The 21,869-nt window shown below is 45.3% G+C and overlaps 1 protein-coding gene across 2 annotated transcripts in view; it reads left to right on the top strand.

Annotated features, from left to right (window-relative positions):
* Nucleotides 1-281: 281 nt before the first annotated feature.
* Nucleotides 282-21,869, top strand: part of IL1R1 (interleukin 1 receptor type 1) — an 81,152-nt gene continuing 59,564 nt past the window's right edge. Inside the window, exon 1 of one of the 2 annotated variants that reach the window (XM_046661020.1) lies at nucleotides 282-332. In XM_046661020.1, coding sequence (XP_046516976.1) covers nucleotides 297-332 — 36 coding nt within the window. In that variant the 5' untranslated portion in view covers nucleotides 282-296. Of the gene's footprint in view, nucleotides 333-4,018; nucleotides 4,186-21,869 lie in introns of those variants that run through there. The other variant, XM_046661021.1, reaches the window with a different exon arrangement.

Here is a 21,869-nt window from a genome sequence, read left to right as displayed (position 1 = left end):
TTGAAACGTAGATTCTGATGCAGCAGTTCTGGGATGGGGCCTGAGAGTCTGCACTTCTAATGTGCTTGCTGTTGATGCTCCTGCCTGTGGCCACACTCCATGTAGCAAGGATTTAGACTATACTGTGGGTTTTCTTTTTCAGGTGTGGAAACTGAAGTCCAGAGAGGTGAAGTGATTTTTCCAAAGCCGCACAGATCAAGTTAAAGGAGTCTTTGGGGGTCCAGACCAGTGTTTGTTTAATTATAAAATGGCTGGGCTTAGTAAAACAGAGGTATACCCCCCTTTCTTAAAGTCTCATGGCACGAGGAGGGAGAGCCGAGGTTAGATTCCAGGTATGTACATGCTTGCACGCAGGCACACAGACACGCACATTCCTGCATACACATGTTGTCTGTGCTTCCTCGTATTCTCCTTTCTCATCAATTGTGATGTGTAGGAGATACATGACGTACACATGGATTACCGGGAACACACGGTTACAACCATAAAGATATTCTTAAATGCAAATCAATTCTGAATATGTAAATTCTTCCATAAATATATTCCAGGGAAACACATGAGTTATTTTTGACCTCTTAAGTATATACAGATATTCTGGAGTTCTGCCAAGACCATGTTACTGATAAAATTGTGTCATAATGACATTTTCCGATACTTTTAATAGTAAAAGCCCTGGGCTTGGCTGGGTGAGTTCTGTGCTCCAGCATTCATGAAGCTCCCTGGGGATTTAGAGATTTTCCATTAACTTCCAGTATTGAATTTTTCTTGCCAACTATAATTATCTGTTTTCCCCGAACTCTGTTGGGGGGAACCAAGCAACTGAGAAAACCCAGGCAGCAGAGTGTGTGTGTGTGTGTGTGTGTTCATACGTTCACTAAACAGTGCAGGTTTCCGTCATTTTTCTCCTTGCTGAGAAGTGAGAAGGAGGATGGGAGAAGAAATTGTCTGGAATGGAAAACAGGGTCAGAAAAGTCCTCGAAATGAAATCTCTCCTCTCCAGTAGAAGTTCAGGAAAGATAAGCTAAACTGATTAGAGCAAAATGGGGGCCACAAACTCCTACTTGGGGAGGCAAATCCCCGTGGTGCGTTAGACCCAATGGTGTCTCATCCAGCGCCTGCATATCGACTGGGTAGTGGGCTTCTTGGGGCCAAGACCTGGGTCTTCCCGGAGTTTTTCTTCTTCCAAAATGCCTAGAAGAGGGCGTTGCACCCAGGGGGAGGCCGGAAGCATCTCTCACATCAGTCGCTGGTGGCCAGCAGCCCTGGAAGGCTAGTGTGCTTCTACGAGCGCAGAGGGCCCATCAAGGAGCCCACGAGGAGGCGTTTGTCTGAAAGCTGCAGACCACCACTGCCTGCAGCTTGTCTTCTCTCCTCACCGGCCTCTTCTTGTCTACTCAGAGGCTCCCTGTTGGCTGTGGGAGGAAAGATCAAAAGAGGCAAAAGAAAACGAAGGAAAACAGCTGGAGGAGATGGAAGAGGGGAGAGAGGAGGGAACATGAAGAGAAGGTGGAAGAGGAACAGGGGGAGGAGACAGGCAGAGAACAGGGGGAAGAAAGGAGGAGGAGAGGAGTGGGGAGGAGTGGAGGAAGGAGGAGGAGAGGGAGGAGCGGAAGGCAGAAATATGGTGAGCTGCTTGTGCAGAGGACAAGGAGCTCGGGCTCCTTCCCCAGGCTGTCCCCCCAGCCCCAGTGGCCGCTGACTTCCTGCTGGAGCTGGGTTAATGAGGACACTTTGGGTTGCAGGTAATTGAGAATCCGACTCCAGTGACCTGGCTTAAGAACACGGAAAGGATGTGTTGGCTCCCGTCAGGGAACAGTGCAGAGATAGTGTGGGTTGGGTCAGTTTCCAGCACTTCCTCTGTGGCTCTCTGGAAACCCCTCTCTTGTGTGTGGGCTTCATCCTCGTGCTCGCTTCCCTCTTTGTCTTAAGAAGCGTGCCCACAGCAGCCATCTGAAGAGGGTGCTTGCCACCACTGTCGAGCAGAAGCCTTAAGCCTTGCTGGTTGGACCATCCCTGAGGCCTTGCTGTGGCTAGAAGGATACTGTGCGCTGCCCGGCTGGGTGTGCCCATCCTTGACTTCTTTGGAAGGAAGGGTGGGACGATGCTGGCTGGCTGAGACCGGGGCTGCCAACCCTGGAGTTGGGGGTGGAGTTAGTCCCCCAAGCCTCATGGCTACTCCACATCAGAGCAAGGTGGACAGTTCCCCTCGAACTTTGAGCGTCTTCTCAGCTGTTTTAGTGAGGTTGCATCTTTAGAAATTTGTTGATTCCCCAGATGGCCTAAACCAGAACATCACAGTATAGATGGGTTAAAAATCTGAGCAAAACCACTGCAAGAATGTTGCCTTAAACCCCGAGACCATTCTGCTCATTCTTAATGTTGAAATCCCGGTCCATGGCCAGAGTGGAACATCTGTTTTCACAATTAAAGCTCATTAACTTGCCAATTAATCAGGGCTACGTGGTAATTACCTAGAATGGGAAGGAGTTCTGGGACACCCTCTGGAAAGAACATCAAGAAGGGCGAGGAAATTGCTCTGTTCCCAAATAAAGAGCACTGATCCCAGGTGAGCTCGAAGAGTGATGCCAGACCGGGCTCCACCTCACTTGGCTAAGGGATCTGGCGGAAAGTACTCATTTTTTCTATGTCTCAGTTACCTTATCTGGAATGGACATAATCTAAAGCATTTATATTTCCTAGAAAAATGCCCGATGTCTACTAAGTGCCCATTCTTGCTGTCTCTGTTATTGTCATGGAGAGAAGACACTGGTTCAGAGCAGGGAGACCCCCCCTGCAGGGTGCCTCGGGGTGTGGGTGGGCGCTGCTTGAGCGAGCAGTAGGGAAGACCAGAAGCAGGGGGAGGGGGCAAAGCGGGGGAAGTGTTGCGTGTGTGGGTGGCGTCACATCCAAGAGGATCAGGAGAGATTGTGGCAGGATGATGGGTGCATAGCATGCGCATGCAGTGCTTCGAACAGTGTTTTCTAGAGTCGGTGGGTGACCCATCGAGACTGGCACAAAGGGTTCTTGTGAAAGGCAGCGGGAACAAGGTGGAGAGGTATGTTGAGGCGCACTGGTGGAGGGCCTTGAATGTCAGGATAGGAGATTTGGCCCTTTCCCTCCCTTGCTGCAGAATTTTGAGTAGCACTGTGATAAGCTGGACCCTGTGTGATGTTGAGAACGTCAATCTGAATGCTGGGCACAGGAGGGGCCAAAGAAGAGAAATAACAGAGGCAATCAAACAGCACCGTCTCTCCTGAACGGACCAGGCCACCCCTCAGGGAAGCCAGAGGCTCTGACTACAGCCCACATTCCCCGGCACCCTCCCTGCCCTGCCACGGCCCCCCTTCCCCGACACCCTCCCAACCTGCCGTACCCTAAGCATCACCTTGCACCAAGGGATGATCAGTGGGTCTCCTCGTCTCCAGGATGTTGAGAAGAGAGCCTTGCAGTGTTCCCAGGGCCCATGGCAATGGTGATGGTCAGATCATGAAGACGCTTTGGGTCTGAAACCTGGAAAGAACTGAATTCAAGGTCCTGCAGCATCACTGGGGCTCGTGTCTGTGGACATGGTCAAAGAAGGGTTGGAAGATGGGTAGATGGGGAGAGGGTACCAGACTCCACTCCTGGCCCTGACTTATCAAGACTCGGATGACAGGAACCCATGACAGGCTGGACATGCTGGCAAGCCTTGTCCAGGTTTAATGCGAAGTCATATGAGGAGAGAGACACTGGCTTCTGAAAAATTAGAAGAGAACAGTGAAGAGTGTGGTGTTTCGTAAGGGTTTGGCACGTTTTCTGAGTGATTCTGGCTGTCTGCCTGGCGCTGAGTTTCCTGTTCATAGTTCCCCACATGTGTCACTGCCGAGGATTAAAGCCCTAACAGCCTCTGACACAGGCGTCACCCAGAGCCCGCTTTCTTCTTTCTTTTAGCCTCGGCACAGTTGGGTCGTCTGACAAGATGTGAGGTGTCACTCTCGTGCTGCAGGACCAGACCCAAAGCTCTTTTGGAAAAAGTAGAAGGGAATTAGCAACTCTATCCAGGCTTCAAAATGCACTTTTGTTTTTAATAACCGACATCAACTCAGCTGGCCTCATTTGGGGGAAGAAACCCTGCGGGCTTCTCTGAGAGTTCCCACCACCCGGGGGGCCAGCGCTTGCACACGGCCCAGCGATGAGGAGGGGACGGTAAGATGACTGATCGCACTTCGGGGTTTTGTTTCTGTATTTTTTCCTCCCTATCTTTTTGCTTACTTACACAAGGATGAAGTATTTAGGAGGGGAAATGGAATCTGATACAACTGATAATGTTATGCTGTTTGTTGAAACAAGATTTTCAGGATTTCTTGGAGTTACATGGTTCTGCAGGCATATTTAACCTTAAGAAGTGTCCGTGAGCCATATTAAAAGATCACCTATGATTATGCATGCTATATTCTATGGAAGACTAACTATGAAATATATGGGAAATGTATAAACTACATACTACCTCTAAGCCGTAAGTACTGATGTGACTTTTGGTAAATTGTGAGGTTTAAGTGAGGGTGTTGTAAACAAAGTCCTTGTAAAATGCAGTTGCTGATGTTAGAATTAAGACATTTTATCACTCTCTGTTGAGCTTCTGCGGTTTTCGAGAGGCATAATCTGGCCCAATATTTGGCTGAAAGCATTGCATTATTATTAACAGACAACCAGTGGTTGTTTTTGTTATGTGTATTGTAGTAGCAAGACTTGTACATATTTCCTTCAACATGGGCTTAACATGTCATCTAATACTCATGAGTATGTTTTTTCGGAGCTTGCAGGTGTGACACCTATAGCTGAGAGGAGGACGGTGCTCTCAGGGGGGTGATGAACACTGCCTTGCATTCCTTATTCAACACCCTTGACCTCCATAATTCCTAACACTAGTGTTGTTGTGGGAAATAAGAAAATAGGACAGAATCTGAAAGATTAAAGCAAGGAAAGAAGAAAATAAAAAGGAGAACAAAATGAGGTTTACCGTTCAATTCAATTCAACTTAAAACTCCTCGCTCTTATGCAAAATGCTGGTTTGCACTGCGGCTATGAGGGTGTGAAAGCTGGATGGTGGGAAGGATGTTTCAAGAGATGCGGCTAGTGACCAGCTGGTTTGGTAAATCACAGTGTCAGCCTCAGGCGACTGGAGACCACGATGTGTGTGTTGGAGGGCGAGGCAGGATTTGCATTCACTGTAGATGCGTGGATCGGATGGGAAAGGCAAGAAGGCAATGCTGCCAGAAGGAGTGGGGAGGCTTCCTGAGATGACTTTGGCCTTCTGATAGTGGTGGTGAATTTAAAAAGACACTGTGGCCTTTCTCAATTCAGCAGGCAGCTGTTAATCTCTTCACCCACAAACCCTTTTGGGCACACATCTATTAGTTTACTTAGGAGAAAAACTTGACAGGCATGGTCGAGGAGTGGCTAAGATCCACTTCTAAAATATCTCCTTTAAAATGTACACAAGCAGCACATGCTCACTGTCAAAAATAAAATTTAAAAAGAATACCTAGACATAAGTAAAAAAGATGAAAAAGAGAAACCTAACGTTGTGAGATAAACACTGTTAACATTTTGGTGGGTATATTTTTCTCTGAACACATTTACATTTTGAAAAAACATACGTGCACTGTCCATGCTGTTTTATTACCTGCTTTGAGCAATATATTGTGAGCCCCGCTAGTGAATTTCTTTCTGCAAAAGCTTTTTTATTTTTTGAGGAAGATTAGCCCTGAGCTAACATCTGCTGCAAATCCTCCTCCTTTTGCTGAGGAAGACTGGCCCTGAGCTAACATCCATGCCCATCTTCCTCTACTTTATATGAGGGTTGCCTGACATAGCATGGCTTGACTAGCAGTACTGCAGGTCCGCACTGGTGAACCCTGGCCCGCTAAAGCGGAGCATGCGAGCTTAACCGCTGCGCCACGGGCCGGCCCCTCTACAAAAGATTTTTTAATCATATTACACAGATAATTTACCAAATCATGTTGGTAGATATTTGCTTGTTTTCTTTTCTATTATTGACATTACATAAATCAACCTCCTTGTAGCGAAAGCTTTGCTTCTCTTCCTCATTATTTCCTTGGGATAAATTTCCAGAACAGGAATTGTGGGGTCAAAGGTGTGAGCAGTTTTGAAGCTCTTGATCCTGCTGCTAAATTAATCTAGGAAAGAGCTAATAATTCATACTCCCTCCAGCATGTAGGAATACCATTTTCCTACACTTTTACCAGCATTGAATTTTACCTTTTTTTTTTTTTTTAAAGTGTGCTAGTCTGATAACTGGCAAAAGGTATTTTGTTGTCTTAATTTGCTTTAAAGAAACCCTTTGTAGGGTCTGGCCGCATGGCTTAATGGTTAAGTTCGCGCTCTCTGCTTCGACGGCCCAGGGTTTCACCGGTTCGGATCCTGGGCACAGACATGGCTCAGCTCATCAGGCCATGCTGAGGCGGTGTCCCACATACCACCACTAGAAGGACCCACAACTGAAATATACAACTATGTACTGGGGGCATTTGGGGAGAAAAAGCAGGAAAAAAACCCGAAGATTGGCAACAGTTGTTAGCTCACATGCCAATCTTTAAAAAAAAAAAAAAAAGCCTATCTATTAAAAAAAACAGAAACCCTTTGTAAAGCCTTCTGGCTTCCTATTCTGCCCCTTTGGGTTCAGTTTCTTGTCTTTTTGGGTCACTCATTACCAAAGGCAATAGTTTCCTACAGTAACTTACGCCAACCTAAATTCTGAGGCCTTTGACCTCGTTTCACGTCTGTTAGCGAGTCGGCTGAGAGTGGGACTGAATCAGATACTTTTGCTGAGGCTTTGTACGTTTTGAACAACCTAGGGCAAATCTCAGTCTTGATTATTTTATCTCCTCTGTATCTCTCAAATCTAGAGATAAGGACTACCCTTCCGCTCCACCACGCGATCATGCTAGGAACATAAAGGGCAGAGATGGAGGAAAGTCCTTGGAATAGAAAAGAAGTAAAAATGCAAAATGGTGCTATTAATATTGTTGTTACTAAGAAGTTTATTTATATTCTCAGCTTATAAAGTACATAGTTTTTGGAGAGCTGCATGCTGAAATTTTGACGATGTCTTCTAATTCTAAACTCGGAAGGGCTGGGTGTGTGTTGCAACATTTTTCTTGGTTCTTCAGCAGCAGTGTTTGCTGGTTCCAGTAGCACGTGAACATACTTTAAAAACGGATTTTATTTTGTTGCTTATGTATCTCACTTGCATACAGGGCAACACGCCTTTCCTCTCACATTGCATTGTCATCCTCCACCTGCTTTGCTCTGATCCCCAGTGTGAGCTTCTTAAAAGTGGGGACTGATTTTACGTGTGTTTCTCTCTCCAGGACCTGGTCTGGGGTCTGACACCCTGTGGGGACTCAATGATGTTTCTTGAATGAGTCAATGGAAGGGAGCTAGGAACATTTTTATCCAACTCTGCGAGGAAAGGAATATCCCAAAAAGGAATTGCAAAGAATTTTAAAAATGGAGCTTTTCTGGGGCAAACTGATTATATTCTTTGTTTAGTTTAATTTGGGTTGGTTTCAGTTTCCACTGAGTAAATCTTTAAAGCTCTCAGTGGATATTGAGCAAATGAATACAAGCCAAGGGCAGAACCAGGAAAGTCGAGACCACAGCTTTTGCAAGTGCGAGTCTCTTGGATTTGGCGTGGGTGTGAAAAGCTTTACCGGGAGTACAGAGTTTCACTCTTACCTCCAACTCAGTGCCAGGCTGTTAAAAGCAAGACCAAACTGACATTTAGCGATGGTTAAAACTTGGAACTAAGTAAATAATGATGATGGCTAATACTTAAGAGAGCGCTTACCATGTGTGAGATTTGCTTTCAAGTGCCTCGTCAACGAGGTAGTCAGTATTATTATCTTATTTCGCAGATTAAGAAACTTAAGCACAGAGAAATGATTTGCCTGAAGTCAAACCAGTAGTTAGTGCACAGCTGGGATTCGTGATGCAAACCATCTTCCTCTAGGGTCCATGAGTTGGGGAGGGCAGGAGTGACTGAACTTTAGAGGCAATGACACATGGTTTTTGGACAGCTGATGGTGTTTGTGCTGTTCATTTGGGTCGCCTTTCATTGTGTTCTCACCAAGGAGCATACACTGTTCTGGGTTCTTTGCATTGAACACCTCTAATCTTTCTCACAACCTTGCAAGATTGGTATCATGATTCCAGCTCCAGGGCCAAATGCAATGAGACTCTGAGAAGCTCAGCAAGTGGCCCCGAGGTGCCAGGTAGGGATGAGCGAGCCATCAATCTACGTCAAGTCTATCGCTTTCTAGCCCATGAGTCACACTGCGCTGGACAATTGAGTGCTGATGTGCTTGGTTCTTCCCTCCAAATGTGATGAGTCCAGTTCTGCTGCATTTGGAGGTGTTGGTCCTGGAAACTCAGCCAAGCCATCCCCTCACTTGGGGGTTCAGTGGGGGCCGCTCAGCCTCAGTCTCCCTGAATTATGTGGGTCAATATGAAGTGGCACCTGGAGCTGATTTTCAGGCTGGATGCTCCCTGGCAGGACCATCCAATTCTGCATGTCAACCTAGACATGATGGGGGTTTGGAATATGTAGGGACACTTTCTTTACACTTCCTGTCCATTGAGCCCTCCATTCTGCACCAAGGACGTCTCCGAGGAGGCTGGGATGGAGCATGGCGAGTACAGTGTGGGAGCAGAGGCCCTCTCTGCTTCCCCTGGGCAACTTATTTATCTTTGCTTAGTTGTCCCAGTTATAAAATGGAGATAAGAGTATAAATTAAAATGGTATTTTACTTGTTTTTCTGTTAAACTTTTTGGAAAGATTTTGGGATTTTTAATTTTTTAAACAGCTAACACATGATTGATTTACTTTTGAACAGATTACACAATTTAAAAGGCTGTTTAGTGAAGTCTCTCTCGTTCTTCCCTTTTCCCAGCCATCTGTTTCCCTCCTTCTCACCAATAGGTAACTGTTGTTAACAGTTTCTCATATTTTCTTCTACTTCTTTCACACTGTTGTAGAGTTCTCCAGTGAAACGGAGTCAATAGGACATATAGCTCTCTCTCAGAGGAGACTGATTGTAAGGTATTGGCTCATATGGTTATGGAGCTGAGAAGTCCCACAGTCTGCCGTCTGCAAGCTGGAGCCCCAGGAAGGCCGCTGGTGTAGTTCCAAGGCTTGAGAGCCAGATAGCCAGTGGTGGAGATTCTAGTTCAGATCGAAGCTTGAGGACCAGGAGCACCAAGGGCAGGGAAAGGATGATGGGTCAGCTCAGGCGGGGTCAGACAGAGTTAGTTCAGCCTTTTTTGCTCTACTTAGGCCCTCAACATATTGGACGATGCCCACCTACATTGGAGAGGACCATCTGCTTTACTCGGTCCACCAGTTCAAAGGCTAATCTCTTCCAGAAACACCCTCAAAGACACACCCAGAAATATTGTTTAACTAGGTGTCTGGGCACCCCATGGCCCAGTCAAGCTGACACATCAAATCAACTGTCCTACACACTAACAGCATACACTCTTCTGTCCCCTGTTCCGTAACTGTATCTAATCAGCTAGATAATCTTTTGGTGGACTTTTAAGTTGTTTGCAATCTTTTGCTATTACAACCAATATTGCAACGTGTAACAGCCTTGCCTGGGTCATTTGGCAGAAGCGCAAGCAAGTGTATTTGTTGGCTAAATTCCTAGAAGCGGAATTGCTGGATCAAAGGCTATGTGCATCTGTGATTTTGAAATATATATTTCAAAATTGCCCACCCACCTCCCACCAGGTTAGAACAATTAACAGCTCCACCGGGAAGGTCTGAGAGAATGTTCCCCTACATGCTTGTCAACACAGTATGCTGTCAAACTGGTTTTTATTAAACTTTGATGGTCTTATAGGGGGAAGAGTTTAACTCACTGTGTTTTTAAAATTTTCATATCTCATATCATGATGGAGGGTTTTTCTGGAGGGAGACAATTTTTTTTAGAGTAGTTTTAGGTTCACAGCAAAATTGTATAAATTACAACTGATGAATCTGCCTTGACTCATCATGATCCCCCAGAGTCCATAGTTTACATTAGGGTTCTCTCCCAGTGGGGTGCATTCTATAGGTTTGGACAAGTGTGTGATGACATGCATCCACCATTATAGGATCATACAGGGTAGTCTCACTGCCCTAAAGCTCCTCTGGGTTCCACATATTCACCCTTCCCCTCAACCCCTGGTCTTCTTACTGTCTGCACAGTTTTGTCTGGATGGACCACAGTTTATCTACGCGCCTACTGAAGGACGTCTGGGCTGCTCCCAAGTTTTGGCAATTATAATTGAAGCTTCTATAAATATCCATGTGCATGTTTTTGTGCGAATGTAAGTTTTCAGCTCCTTTGTGTAAATACCAAGGAACGAAGTTGTGGGATCGTATGGCAAGAGTGTGCTTGGTTTTGTAAAAAACTGCCAAACTGTCTCTAAAGTAGCTGTACCTTTTTGCATTCCCACCAGCGATGAATGAGAGTCCTTATCGCTCCATGTTCTTATTGGTATTTGATGTTGTCAGTGTTCTGGGTTTTGGCCCTTCTAATTGGTGTGTAGTAGTATCGGTATTATTTTAAAACCATTTGTGATCATAGCTTCTGGTTTGTTCAATGATTATTTTTTAAGCCCTGGCTGTGTGTACAGCCACAGGATGCCACAGTGGGGGAGAGAGATCTGCCTGCTGCCTGCAGGGGTCACAGAAAACAGCCAGGCAGCCGCAGGAGTTGCGTACATGGCGATCAACATTATGAAAGAGACACATGGCTGCTGAGACACTGACTGATGAGCCAAGATCTGCGTTAGCCTGGTGACGGGGAGCTCTGGTGGGGGAGGCCTGAGGTCTGAGGCATAAGGCGACGGCAGAGGGCACAGCAGCCTTAGAGCCCTGTTGCAGGAGTAGGAAGAAGGTCTGTGCATGGCTGTCTGAGTGAGGGGGAGGGAGGTTCGAGGTGAGCTTGGAGACAGACACACGGCCTCATCACTGTGGGCAACTGGGTCCATGGCAAGGAGTCTGGACTTGCTTCCGAATTTCTGGTAGCCTTCAGTCACAGGCTGGGGAGATGGTGCCAGGCTGTAAAGGCTTACCTCATAGACCCTACATGCTCACCTGTATGATATTGTGGAGGGGCAGTTCCTATGCACAAGCACTATGGGTGTCATTTTGTATTTGTCACAAAAGGTTGTGGCAGGGATGACATTCAGCATAGGGCTGGCATCCAGGACATTGGACTCTCTTGCCCAGCCCTGAATTCTTGTGTGTGTGACAAGTGGCAAGAGCTTTGCCTAAATATGACCATGGAGACATTCTACCTGTTGCAGAAATAAAACTCAGTTTACACAGGGCTTTCTTGTTCATTATCTCACGTATTACTAAATGAACTGATCATTTCGACAAACTATTATCAAGTGTCCAGTCTGGGCTAAGCTCTGCATGAGCTGCTGATAGGGTGGGAGAGGAAGAGGAGGTGGGAGGGAAAACACAAAGATGAAGAAAATACACAGCAGCTTACAGCCTCGTTTCAAGACAGAATCAAATGTCAACAGTCAACGAGAAGGCAGGAAGGGGACAGTTAAGAGGGCCCAGGCACTTCCGGGGGCCTGACGAGAACTCTGGCCCTGCAGTGTGGGCCACTTGCAGAGCTGCCCCAGGGGCCTGCCTGGGGGCCCTCCGGGGAGGGAGCTTCTCCTAACATCCTTCTCTGGAGGTGTAGGCAGGGTTATCATTCTAACTGCAGAGGTGAAGAAATGAGAGCTTTCCTCAAGACCACTGTGTGGGCAACAGGGGAGCTGGGCCCGTCCCCTGAACTCTGAGCTCTCTGTGCTTCAGAACAGAGCAGAATTCCTGTTTAACATCTGGAAAAGGCCCTAAAGAAAGGATCTCTCTCAACGACCCCTCTGGCCCTCTGCTTCCATTATCATGAGTCTGTAGCATTGGCAGAGCCCTGCAGAAGGGGTGTGGACTGGACACAACCTCAGGCGGCTGAGGGTAAGGCTCCAAGCTGAGAGAGGCTTCCATCTTTGAAGAAACATAGGGCATCGAGACAATGTATTGTTGTTCAGTCTCTCAGGCCCATCTCTGTGGCACAACTGGTCATTTGTGGCCATAGCAGAGTGGGGTTAATGTGTGTATGGGTATATGTGTGGCAGCTGGGGCGAAGGCCTCAGGAGCTGCCGGCCCTGACCATGTGCTAAGGGTGCACGTTTCCACAGATGTGGGTGCATCTAGGCAGGAAGTGGGAAGGCTCTGAGATCAGTTACAACCTCAGGGAGCTCCAGCTCCTGGTCCGGGGAAAAGAGGACACGGTTCATTTCTGAGAAGAAGGGACTCCATGGGTAAATTCTAGGTGCTCAATCTGGACAGAAAAGCCCAGGCGAATGCAAGATGGGTTGGGGCTGGCGTTTGCTGAGTGATGATCATAGGTAAAAGAGGCAGCTGAAGGAATATTTACAAAAGAAAATTCCAGAGACATATTTATAAGCCTTGATATGTATCTGTGCTAATCACAATTGAAATGAATATTTCAGGATTCATGGATTTTTAGGCTTTTGGTTTTCCGATATCTGTTCTTAATCTGTCCACAACAATGGTATGACTAGCTCTAAAGACTAAAATTTTAGTGAGGATTTTAGCGAATTTGCTGTCTGAAGCATTCAGACTTTCCCCAAACCCACGAAGAGATGAGTGATGACATTGGTACAGAACTAGGCAATGGCATGTTTGTGTCTCTTGTAGATGTTTGCCTTGAGTCCTTTGACAGGAAATTATTGGAAGTGAAAGCACTTCTAAATTATCCCCTGTCTTTTTTCTAAACATGCTGAACCTCTTGACAGTGAGTCCTTTCTGGGGTGAGGTAAGCAGTGTTGCTTTTGATGACTGTAGCTACTCAGTCATTTATGCCAACAACATAGTCCAACATGGGCCACAAAACCAGCACATTCCAAAGCCATGAGTGTGCTCCCCAAAGATTGGTGTTGCTTCCCTAATTCTGTTCCTGGAGTTAGCAAGAGGGTAGAACTTGACTGAAAATCCTGGGGTAACTTTACTTGGACCATTTATTACCTGTGATTTCATTTGCTGGCCCTTTGATCTCTTTGTTCTGGGATGATTAGCAGCCGTCCTATCCTGGAGATGCCGGTGGTGCTGGGCCTCCCTACCCAGGTACCAGCCTTGCCTGGCAGTTCTTGAACGAACCAGAATCGGCAGTCTTTCATCTGTCTCCTCATGACAATGTCTAGGTGCTTTTCAGACATCATCTGTGTTCCTTACACAGGTTTTATTGTTTTCAATTTGTCTGGAAGGAAACTGAGGCCCAGAGATACGCAGTTTCTTGAGATTGTAGCAAATGAATAACAGAGACAGGATTTGAACACAGATCTGTGCCCCTCAAGCCTCTTTACATCTCATTGTGCTGAAATGATAAGGGGGCTTGACAAAGAGAAATAGTAGTTCATGAAATGGTTCCTTTTAAGACGTGGTTGAAGTAGTCAAACTTGTATGAGTGATGAAGTTCTTCAGAGCTCACTCACATGGAACACTTGAATAAGGCTGCCGTCTACCGCCTCTGATAGGAATTTAGCATCCAAACTGACACATGTGATCTGTAAGCTAGCTTTTTAAAAAGGTATTACATACAAAGTTTATTTTCTAGACTCTGAAATGATCAGTAGATAATATTTAAGCCAAAATCAATACAAAGAAAGTACATGTAATAATAAAGTACAAATTCAACTATAATAGGGACTTGATAGATATTTCTCTGGAATGATGAAGCAGACCCTGTCTGAAGTAGGTGGGGAAACCTGGTTCACAAAGAGTCTCACCCGTCTGTTAAAGGATAATCTACACGTTAATAAGGCGAGAGATAAGTGCTGGCAAAGGTGTGGAGCAAAGGGGGCCCCTGTGCACTATGGGCAGGAATGTCAACTGGGATAGCTACTATGGAAAACGGTATAGAGTTTCCTTGAAAATTAAAAGTAGAACTACTACATGAGCCAGCAATCCCACTTTTGAGTATATATCCAAAGGAAGTGAAAATAGGATCTAAAAAAGATAGCTGTACTCCCATGGGCATGGCAGCGTTATTCCCAACAGCCAAGATATGGAAACAATCTAAGTGTCCATGAAGGGATGAATGGATAAAGAAATGTGGTATGTATGTATACAGACAATGGAATATTAGTCAGCCATGAGAAAGAAGGAAATTCTGCTGTTTCTGACAATATGGATGGAACTTGAGAGCATTATGCTAAGTGAAATAAGAGAAAGACAAATACTTTATATCACTTATATGTGAAACCCAAAAAAGATGAACACAGAGAAACGAAGAGTAGGGTGGTGTTACCAGGGGTTGAGGGGTGGGGGAAATGGGGAGATGTTGGTCAAAGGGTACAAACTTCCAGTGTAAGATGAACAAGTTTGGGGATCTAACGTACAGCACAGTGATTATAGCCAACACACTGTATTATATACTTGAAAGTTGCTAAGAGAGTAGATCTGAAATGTTCTCGCCACAACAAAGCAGTGGTAATTATGTGACAGAATGGAGGTGTGAGCTAACTCCATGGTGGTAATCATTTTGCAGTGTACAAATGTATCAAATCAACACGTTGAACATTAAACTTACACAAAGTTATACGTCAATTATACTCAATACAGCTGGAAAAGAAAAGCAACAAAAAGCATAATCTGTAAAATCATATGCAAAGATTCACAGGGTTTCTTTCCTGGATGGAAAATATATGATTATAGTCGGTGATAGAACTCGTACTTGGTCTTAGTTGATTAAAAAAATCTCCTGTGAACTTGCCGTGACTACCTCTGTGAATGAATTTCCCTCAAGGTTTAAGCATTTCTCCAGATTAACACCATGGGTTACTGAGATGACTCAGAGAGAGAAGGGGAGGTTACATTTTTTCTTTTGTAATAATGTGGGAAATTACACCCACCATCACATACTGTACTTGAATATTTATCATCAACCTCAAATTCTGAGATTTATTTAACTGCGAGATCAGAGTTCTAAACTTTTTTTCCCAGTTGAAGTTTTTAAGAAATTTGGTAAGGTAATGTGACGTAGCGTCCAGAAACTAGGTTCATAGGAGAGTGAACAATGCTGGTGGGGGTGCGGGGGGCGGTGGCGGGGACAGGTCCTTCCCTTCGTCTGGCACTAATATCCGGATCCTAAATGACTGCTCTAGGGAAACCTGCTATTTGTGAGTCAGCCCCTGAAGCACAGCTCTCTTCCTTCGCCCGGCCCTGTCTGCGGGGTCGGTGTAGAAAACGAGCGGTGTTGTGTTAGTGGGCCCACTCAGTTACATACGCATAGAACACACGTCTCTGAATCTGATCATCCCCTATGGTCTAGGCCAGTGGTTGTCCATCCCAGCTGCACATTGGAATCACCTGGGGAGCCTCAAAAAATGCTGAGGCCTGGGCCCCACCCCCAGAGGGTCTGATGTGTTGGTCTGGGACACAGCATCGGCACAGGGATTTTCAAACTCTCGCCAGGTGATTATACCGTGCAGCTGGTATAACGTGGTTTGAGAATCACTGACCCGGGAACTAGACAGCCATAAATTCAGTAAATTACCCAAGCAAACAGGAAGCTGGCTAGAAAAAGGCTGTCTGGAGTGATTGCCAAATCCTGCCTGCTGGGAGAATTTGGGTCCATTTCCCAGAAACACTTGTCCCTGGAAGTTATCAAAGGCTCTCTATCCTGTAAGTGTGCTTTGAATTTTCTAAGGCTTGGCGGGCATAAGTAGTGTAAATGTAGCCACTTTCCTTCATTGGCAAAGATTCCAACATCTGCTCTGTTCAGGATAGAGTCCGTCAGAGAAGGAGCCTACCTTTAAGCATTTGATGAGTATCAGGGTAGGGAAGAACTCAAGCCCCACAAAGTCGGGGTTGCCAGTGCCATCAGAGGGGGGAGGGGGAAGCCAAGGGGTAGGGATAGGGGTGATGGTCACCCTGTTCCCCTGGTTGGAGGGGTGGGAAAACGGTGTTTAGGACGGTCCTGGAAGGGTGAGGAGGAGGAAGACATGAGCTGGAGGAGGAAGAAGGTTAACATTCTGGGCAGAGGGAATGAGTAGCCATTGGGGAAGCTGGCAAGGAGGCTGTGTTTGACTCAAGCCTAGAAGCACGAAGGGCAAGGAGAAAAATGTGTTCAAAAAGGTAGAATCAGGGGAGACCGAGGCGGGTCTGGAATGTGAGCCCAGAATGCGAGCCCTGGTGGTCTGGGCTTTCTCCTGGAGGCGGTGGAGCCCTGCGTGAGTGGTTTTAACTGCCAAGGTTGAAGCAAAGGGCAAGTAGGGACTTGCCTAGCACTATTTATCCCGCTAATCTGGATTGTTTAGAGGAAAACAGTCAGTTTGACAAGATGGAAAAGAAGCCCATGTAGGTCACGTGTCAGTTTTGTACTGACAAGGTGGGTGTATCGCATGAGGGGGTTCGCACTTTTCCTAATTGCTGCCTTATTTCTCTCACTTCTCTTCTCTAACTTCTAGCAATTCCTTTGTTCCTCCCAGTCCTTCTTGTGAGGAAGAAATTTAAGAGATTTCCCCTCTTCCCGCACATGTAATCTTGTCATCTCAAGTAGTCACAAGGAAACTCTGAATATAAAAAGATTAAGTGTGCCATTAGGAGGTTTGATGGTTAGCATGTTACTTATGTAACAATTTTGGGTCATACCGACTCTTAAGTAAATAAAACCGTAACTGCTTTCTTTTTCTTCTTCTTCTTTAAAATAGAAAAATAAAATTTAAAGGTCAGCCAGATTTTGGCATAAATGGCCAACATACTTCTGCAAATGATGTTTCTGGATTAATCTTATTGCATCTAAATGCTCGTCAGTGTATTTGGGGAATTTTACGTGTAAGAAAGTCTGTAAGCGCTGCTAGTGATTCAGCCTAAACAGGGGTAGAGAGAGCAGTTTCCCTGGAGTTGAGATCACTTTGTCTAAATCTGATTTTAAAGTACCGAAAAATTCTTATTGAGTGCTTTGTTCTGTGTTAAACTTTTTAGAGGATACAAAAAAAGAAAAAGGTGGGTGGGGAGGATGGCCAATGTCCTGAAAACCTCTTGGGCTTGCTTTTTCTCCACTGGAAGAAATGCGTGAAACCCTGTTAGCAGACTCTATCCTTGGTCCTAGTATTTTCTTTATGACCAGGTTACATTTTTCTAGATAAACTTTTCATATCTATAGTTCCTCAGTTCTGCTTCTTACTGTTCTCATGTTAATTCATGGTCTCATTGCCATGGGTTTGACCCAGTTTGAAAGAATCTAATGATACACGAGGAAGGAAAAAAATCACTTTAAAAAGATAATCTTATTTACATATGAATCTCAGATACATGACAAAGTTTAAGGAAATAAAATATCAGAAGTCTTAGTTTTAATGTCTTAGTTCTAAATATTGGGCAGTATTGTCCCATATCTACACCCTTTCTCATCAAACCTCAAGTCCAATTTTGGATTGGGAAGACATCCTTACTCCACACTTGAACTTGAGCGTCTTGCACACCTATCTTTGGGGGGCCAAAAATAACAACACGAAGCACCCGCCAGGTGTGACTACAGCAATAAACACTTTCTCTGTATTTTCACCAGCCTGCCAGGCTGGGCTCTACTATCCCCATGTGACAGATGGGAGACCTGAGGCTGATGAAGCACAACCAGAAAGAGCAGAGCTGGAGGCATCGTGGGCCTCTCCTCTCTGACTTCACGCTGTTTGTGGCATCCCCACGGACTGACGTTTGTTGCTTGGCTCTCCTGTCGGCATCACAAAATAGAGTGGTTGCCCATATTACTGTTAGTCACCGCCAACTTCTCAGATCATTCAACAGCTGCCAGCATTTCTCTTCAGTCACTTCTGTATTCAAAAAGCCATCTTTCAGCCTCCATCCTAACTTTCTTCTGGAAAGTTCTCTGCTTATTTATTTAGGTGAATCTCATCTTGTTATGAAGGGGACTTGAGGCAGCTTGTTGCCTGTTTAGATGTGTTTCCAAGTCCGTACGACCCCTTGGGGAATGTAACAAGGGTTTCTCCGGAAGGGCTTGGAGGTGGGGGCTGGGGAGGAGCCCTGCCAGGCAGTAAACTCTTCCTGTGTCCGGAGCACTTGAGTTTCGAGAGTTACTCTCATTAAGACCTTGGGAAAGTGTCGAAGCTGCTACCTCCTGGAATTTTCCCATCAAAATCAGTCCTCTGGCATGGTAAAGAATGTGTTTGTAAAGTATCAAGAAAAGAAATACATGCGTATATCTATATTTAAATTGCTCAAAATAAGCATACAACCCTGGGAGCTGGACAGTAATGGTGAAAATTGTAACTTCATGCTGAGGTTAGGCCGGAACTTTCTTTTGATAATTCAAGCATAAAGTTAAAACATGAGCTCCTTACTGCACTTCAAAAATATGCCTTTGTCCACAGAGAGTTTTCCCATTCAAAACTCTTTGTACTCCCACGTGAAGTCGGAATATTTTCTATGGAAACCAAATTGTACTTCCTTTGATCTGCTGAAAATTAAATTTCATGCAGTCAGTAGGTTATTGTTTTAAACTCAACTGCACCAGATTAAATTCTGGAACTGAAACACCAATGACACAATTTCACAATGCAGTCTTGACACTCATTGAAGCCTCAGGTGTTGAGGTGGATGGAAGGTGCATCTGGCACCAGATGGCCTTCTTAGCCCAGTGGGGACAGAGTTTGAGAGTCTGAATGGAAATTACTAACAAGTGCAGAGCACTAGCTCTTGGTTGTTCACGCAGGTGGCTTTTAGTTGTAAATCATTCTCACGGTCATAAATCCCTTCTCAGAACTCCGTAACCCTCCTTTGCGAACCCAGGTGGACAGATGGTGTTCTCCTGAAATGGCTGGATCGGAAAGCCTGCGCTGAGGCCTTGGGCTCTCAGTCACCACCTCAGCATCATTACCTTTCCCGTGCTTATTCGGGTAGATCGACCCATGTCTCTGTCATGTGGTCTTAAATGTTAAAATATTTCAGCATGGAGACTTCGATGTGTGTGTTGTGTGAGTGTAGATATTGTGTGTGTGTGTGTGCTGTGTTTGTTGTGTGTATGCTTTCTGTGTGTGTTGTGTGAATGTGTGTGTTTTGCGTGTGTGTTGATACTGTATGTTGTGTGACTGTGTGTATGTTGTGTAACTGTTGCACGTGTTGTGTTTGTGGTATGTGTATATTTTGTGTGTGTGTTGTGTGCGTTTTGTGAATGTTTTATGTGTGTGAGTGTGTGTTATATGTGTTATGTGAGTGCCCAGTGCCTGGCATATATTTTACTAAGGTCTTGGTAAATATTTATTAAATGAAGGCAAGGTCATGAGTCCTGCCCCCGTGAAGCTCATTGTACGAACTCACAGGTTGGACTGGCAATTCCTTGAGGGTAGGGCCTATCTTGGGTTCATTTTTCTGTCCTTCAGTGTTACTCAGAGGGAGGCAACACTGGCATAAAGTAAGTATAGGGGCTCAGATAGGAAATATATATTGTGTAACTAAGCACAATTTTGTTCTCAAGCTCAGTCTTCTTGAGGCAGACACTTATCTTCCACATTCACCTTCTCACATGCTATGCAGTTCTCTTTTTTATTATGTTTACAGTTTATTTTATGTCCACATACCGTAGAACGTAAGCTCCAGGTGCATAGGGATTTTGTCTGATTTGTTCCTAGATACATCCCAAGTACCGAGAACACTGCCTGGTATGGAGTATGTGCTCAATGAATATTTATTGAATGAAGAAATGTAAGAATAAATGAGTTGCAGCATGTCAAGGTTTTTAGCCAAATACAGGTGTTGTTATCTCTGTCACAGCTTATTTGAAACCTCAGTAACTCTTGGTAAAGAGCCTTCCAGGCTTTCTCCCTCTTGGTCCTCTCTGGTCCTCTCCCTAAGGTTGATCTAGCATCCTGCAGGGACTGCCTCCCATGCTGGCATTGTGGAGGGGACCCCAACCCAAGCTGTCCCTGGTGAGATGTTTCATTCTCTTAGTCAATGGTGGTAGTCCCTGCCTTTGGGTCCTTGCTGCATCCTGTGCACTGTGTGTCTACTGTGGTGTGAAAGGTCTTGCCCAGGGTGTGGGGCATCAAGCCACCCAGTGTCCATAGCTGTGGGCCTCGCCATTGTCACAGATGTGAGGCCCCTGGATTCCAGCCTGCTGCTCCCAGAAACTCTCTGTGGCTCCTCCCACTCTACTGGTGGCAGCTCCCTGGGCTCTGTGATTCTCCTGTGCCCAGCTCCAAGCCGAGTCTCACTCTGCACCCAGCTTCTCTGGGGGAATCGCCACCTCCCAGCCTACCCCAGGAGGAAGAGGCCACCAGCCCAATAACCATAGGTTTCTACTCCCGCTTCCAGACTTGACTGTAAGAGCTAAGCTCTTGCTTTCTCCTTTTTCTCTTTCCATGGCCTCTTCCCATTACCTACAGGACATTCCTCTGTGGCTATGTGGTAGAAGGTCCCCACTGTCCTGGTCTAGACCAGCTTACTCTTCAGTTTGTGGGTCTAGTTTTCCTCCCTGACTCTTGAAATGTAAAGCCTAGTTTGAGGTGTTTCAAATAAATGCCTTTTGTCTCTCAACAAAGCCTGGCACAGTTTTTCACCACATTTTAAGACACATCTTGCAACAGGTGATAGGTCATAGTTACTTGGGAGCATTTCTTTTCTTTCCTATTGCACATATTACAATTAATGACATTTTAGCTTAGACTATTATCTGGCCATGGCCTTAAACTCTAATCTGGGGTTCAAAGATGAGCAATTTCTTTTTTATTCTAGTCTCCATCTTCCTCTCTCTAAGGTCAGGAATGCCTCTCCTTCAAAGGTATAAAGCAACCAGAAACAATTAAAGAGTGACCCAGAAAGAATATACATTGTTTTATATATTGGAGAAATATGACTTCCATTACATAAGGTCACCCTCTGAATCAATACAAATGAGGTTGGACCCCCTCAATGCAATAGACTGGTTTCCATGCTATACCCTGGAATACGGCTAAAGGAAAAAATGTGTCCTTCTCAGAGAGGCACGGCCTGTCATGGAGCAAGGCATGAGGTCTCTTAGACAAATGGGACAGTGCTCACCCAGGCCACGGACCAGTCACAGCATCTGAGAGACCCTGGCGCAGGCTAGGATGCAGGCTCCCACGACTAATGCCATTAAACCTGGAATCACCCTCCTGTCTGATTCCTTGATTGTTAAGAACACTCTGATGCTATCTTGGTTTCCCAGTGTGTTCTTCCTGGAAGAAGAAAACATGCTGCCAGCAGATAATAATAACTTGTCCCTTTGGCAGTTGTAGGTTTTATTTTAAGCTAAAAAGCCAGAATTCCGTTCTAAACTTAGGCGTCTGTCTCAAAAGAACATTACAAGTGCAAGACACAGAGAAACCTGAATTCCCAAGTCTGTGTGATGAGAGCCAGGCCCCACGGACAAGGGAGTCCACAGATGTAGGCCACCCTGCAGGACACTTTGGGGTTAGCTAGACGCCCTTTTTGGGAACAATTTGGCCTCAAAGAATGTCTTTATTTTAAAACTTCTATATTTAGGTCAGAGTTTTCTATGTCAGTTCCCTCTCTGTCTCTGTCTCTCTGTCTGTCTCTCTCTCACACACACATACATGTAACTAGAAACACACAATAATGAATGTGGATGTGAAATAGAGAAGGGCTAAATCTTGTAATAATAACCAAATCTAAAAAAAAAATCACTAAGAAGAGCAAGGGGCACTCAGATGTTGGTGATTACAAGATATAGGACTCAGCAGTTACAAGAACCACGGGCTTGTTTAAATGAGTTAACTTTGCTCAAGCAAAAAGAGAG

The sequence above is a fragment of the Equus quagga genome, chromosome 5 (genome assembly GCF_021613505.1).
Source record: "Equus quagga isolate Etosha38 chromosome 5, UCLA_HA_Equagga_1.0, whole genome shotgun sequence".
Taxonomy (NCBI): Eukaryota; Metazoa; Chordata; class Mammalia; order Perissodactyla; family Equidae; genus Equus; species Equus quagga.
The sequence above is the reverse complement of the archived record's forward strand: the minus strand, read 5'-3'. Positions and strand labels throughout refer to the sequence as shown.